At 38.6% G+C, this 3,956-nt stretch overlaps 1 protein-coding gene across 1 annotated transcript; it reads right to left on the bottom strand.

The window, feature by feature from the left end:
- Positions 1–2,735, bottom strand: LOC149258223 (putative polyol transporter 4). Its single transcript, XM_089414933.1, has 2 exons — positions 2,416–2,735; positions 1–1,837 (listed from the first exon to the last, which is right to left on the bottom strand). Exons 1-2 carry the CDS (start codon positions 2,615–2,617, stop codon positions 387–389), a joined length of 1,653 nt encoding a protein of 550 aa, XP_089271059.1. The 5' UTR covers positions 2,618–2,735; the 3' UTR covers positions 1–386.
- Between the last annotated feature and the right edge of the window lie 1,221 nt (positions 2,736–3,956).

Below are 3,956 nucleotides of genomic sequence, written 5' to 3'. Positions count from 1 at the left end.
CTTATTTCATCTATTTGTTACTGGAAGATCATTTCAAGAATTACATCCGGAACTCTTCCACAAGCTAGAACTTTGCAGGTATAATAGGCATTGACTATCATGGGAGAGAAGCTTGAAATACTGCAAAACTGAGTTTAAAAATGACAGCACAAATCAGAGGGGAAACATATGGTAAAAATGCATTAGTCTGTCTGTTCTGACCTTCTGCAAAAGCTAATCGAACATGTACTTAACAAATAGCTTTGGAATTACAATCAGCAGGTGTTTCAACTATCTCTGAGGTGTTTCTAAAATAGATATTCTGATGTCGAAGGCCATTATGATTTCTTCAATGTTTGTTTTAGGAAGTCAAATAAATTCCATCCAAGCAGTAATTGTATGAGAAGTCAGTTTTTCTGGACAAGAGATGTCGTGTCCCCAAGCTCCAACTCGGCGCCTTGTGACAGTCTCTTTGCCTCTTCCTCATCAAAAGATGCCGCAATCTCTTCCAGAGTTTTGCCCTTTGTCTCGGGCACAAAGATATATATGAAGACTACACAGAGGACTGATAGACAAGCAAAAAGGGAAAATGTACCTGACACAGTAATTGCCCTAGAAACACTCAAGAAAGTCATTACCACTATCCCACTAACAATCCTGTTTACTATTACACCCAAACTGGCTGCCTGTGCTCGGAGCCTCAATGGGAAAATCTCAGACCCTAACACCCAGCATACCGGCCCTAATCCGATGGAGAAGAAAGCAACATTGCAGCACACGGCCAATATAGCCAGAATCACAGCTCCCTTATTGGGTTCAGATGTGTTTTCTATGAAGTCAAATCCCATTGCCAATGCCATCAAAGATACAGTCATTCCAAGGGCACTGGTAAGCAACAATGGTCTCCGCCCAACACGATCTAGCAAAAATGTGGCCACCAGGATAAATCCAGTCTTTGCAAAACCCACTGCAACGGTGGCAGCAAGAATCCCGTCTTGGCTATGAATTCCAGCTTTTTTGAAAACCACTGGACTGTAATAGACTGTTGCATCAATGCCTGATGCTTGCTGGAAGAATTGAATCCCTAAGGCTATGATAAGCAGTCTTCGGACCAGGGGAGTGGGCCTCAGGAGCTCAAGCCAGACTCGTTCCCCATGACTCTTTTGGGCATCAGGGGAATTGGATATGTCTAAAGAAGTTCCCTCATGCCCACCTGATTGATGGGCATCATCATTTCCCTGAACTCCTGCAGCATCCATAATTTGAGCCAATCTTGCATCAGCCTCGGCTTGATCATCCGAGGTCCTTGAAAGTACCACCATGGCTTCTGGGATCCTGTTTTGCATAACAAGCCATCTAGGGGATTCGGGCATGGCAAGGACACCTAATCCAAGTAATAATGATGGAAAAACCCCCAAACCAAGCATCAATCTCCAGCTCAGATGAGCAGGAAGCCCTGACAGAAAATAATTGGAGATGTACCCCAAAAGAATCCCTACATTGATAAAGATTTCAGGAAGTGATGTGAGTGCCCCTCGGCTGGATGCAGGGGCCAGCTCGGCAGTGTAGACTGGGGCAATCACTAGAGCAAACCCAACACCAACCCCAGCTAAAAGCCTGCCTCCCATCAACAGAGGAAAGGAAGGAGCCAAACCCATTACAGCTGCACCCATCAGGAATATCAGTGCTGCCAAAGCCATTGTCCATCTTCTTCCTATTGCATCTGAGGTCCTGCCTGCAATCGCTGCTCCCGCAAGAGAGATTATATTCAACGACCCAACAAGTACCTCTTCTTGTACTTCTGTTATAACCAGATCCTCTTGAATAAATATAATTGCTCCACTCATAACACCACCATCTGCACAATACCGTCAACAACATAATAAAAGAGACATAACTTATTTCAGTGTGCAGCGGACAGATACCTTTGTATGTGCAATCTACAGCCAGGGTGGGGTTGTGCAATCTATTAACTCTCACTGTGGGCATTGTGTCCATTGACTATAGGAATTTCTGTGAACTCAGGACATCCACCAAACCGGTCTACATCAAACCTGGAGGACAATTTCTGTGAAGTCAAGACATCCACCCTTGAGTTTCTCCATCTAGAGGTGCATATCTGACCAGGGTTTAGATAGGTCCGGGCTAGTTTAGATCTTAGACTAAAGTGGCTGGTATTGATATACAGATCCAAATTTCATTTGAAAAACGGGTCACAAGTGTTTTTCAGAGAATTATCTGCGTTTTAAGATTACCCATGCCTTCTAATCAGGGAAATGAAGCAAATTAAAAAAACCTATTCACTGGGCATTTGTTTTTTCTGTGGAGCTGACAGACCAGTCTTGCGTTAATCTAACTGATGAGGTTTGACTTAATACAAATCTGAAAGAGCAATAATGAAGCGATGCGATAGACTGGGAAAATAGACATGCATACCGTATCCAAGAATAATGGAGTTCATTGATGCCAAAACTGCACAGGCAATGACATACTTGTTCATAGACTTCTTCACAGGGGAACTTGGAATAGAATTGCTTTGGATGCCATTGCTGTTAACCAGTTCATATTTGCCAACCGGAAGCTTCGGATCTTCATTGGACACCAAAGGATTCTTCTTGTTCCCCCAACCCATTCTCATTTTTTCTCACCAGTGTTTCCCAGAGCCCCTGCTTGTTCTCCGAGTATATTCACGTAGGTTTTAAGTTCTGCAAAAATTGACTTGGCCAACGGAAAAAGATCATAAACAGACAAAGTCAACATCTTAGAACATGTTCAATAGTTTACTATCGCAAATATTTAAAAAAATTAAGATTGTTTATAAGTGTGGAGACACTTGCCTAGTTGGCATGACACTCCAAAGCTATTGGATAGCTCACCATTATAAATCAGTGTTGACCCAAAAATCAAGGCAGTAAAAGGTTTAATGAGCTGTCGCACGATTTAGTTAAAAAATGAAACGTGATGTAATTTTGTTTTTTAAAATTAAAAATATTTATTTTCATTCATTACATCTTTACACAACACTTCTTAACCTAATATAATAGATTAAATGTAGGTTTTAAAATTGTTTCGGTTGGTTAAGAGTTCGTTTTTTAATGCGTAAGGAAAGAAGTTAACAACCAAAGGTTTAGCGGTATTTCGTAGGATAATGGTCTACAATTTAAAAATAATAAAAAATGAAAACCTGTTCCTTTACTGACCTATCCAAATAATATAATTTTCCTTAAATAAGAATTATAAATCAACTTACATTATTCAATAACAACCAAAAATAACTATCCTCATATGATAATAAATTTTCACACTTTATTAAAAAAAACAATATAATAAAAATCTCACCGAAACTGTATGGAGTTGTCTATAATGCGACTTTTTGGAGATTTCGGTGACGGAATCCGGCGGAAGAATTTGAGGTTAAATTTTGATTTATTGCAGTTAAAATGGTTTTTTAACTGCATATTTGGATTCAGCACTCTCGAAAACCCTTGGGACGCTTTCATTGTGCAGAAACTAGCTATCAAACTTGGGATTCCAATAAATTCCTACCGGATTTCAACCGGAAAAACCCGCCAAAAAAACTTTCAAAAAATCGCGTTATAGACTATTTCAAACTGTATCTCACTTATCTCGATATCTGTCCCGTAGTAATAAAAATTAACACAATATAATAATACGCATATTAAAAAAAATTAACATAATATAATAAAAAATTAACATAATATAATAAAAATCTCACCGAAACTGTAAAAGCATTACGCATCTCACTCTTCACTTTCACTCTTCACGTGAAATTGATCGCCCTCACGGTGGTCCCTTTCACATAAATTATCAATTTTCATTTATTATATGAGGCGTTTGTATTTTAACATGAAGTTGGGAAATAGTATTTAAAAATACATAAAATAATAATAGTATATATAATAAAATATATATTTTAATAGTAATTTTATATAAATAATTTAGTTTAAAATAAAATA

Source organism: Pinus tabuliformis, chromosome 6 (assembly GCF_031772625.1).
Source record: "Pinus tabuliformis cultivar Carrire ecotype Pingquan chromosome 6, CPIR1, whole genome shotgun sequence".
Lineage (NCBI taxonomy): Eukaryota > Viridiplantae > Streptophyta > Pinopsida > Pinales > Pinaceae > Pinus > Pinus tabuliformis.
Note: the sequence above shows the minus strand (reverse complement) of the source record. Positions and strands in the feature narration are given on the sequence as shown.

Bases quoted from the DNA above. Each gene is read 5' to 3' on its own strand.
- LOC149258223 (XM_089414933.1), bottom strand. From the start codon at position 2,617: ATGAGAATGGGTTGGGGGAACAAGAAGAATCCTTTGGTGTCCAATGAA. The intron at 1,838-2,415 runs GTATGCATGTCT...GGTATTGTGCAG, and splicing joins CTCCATTATTCTTGGATACG to ATGGTGGTGTTATGAGTGGA.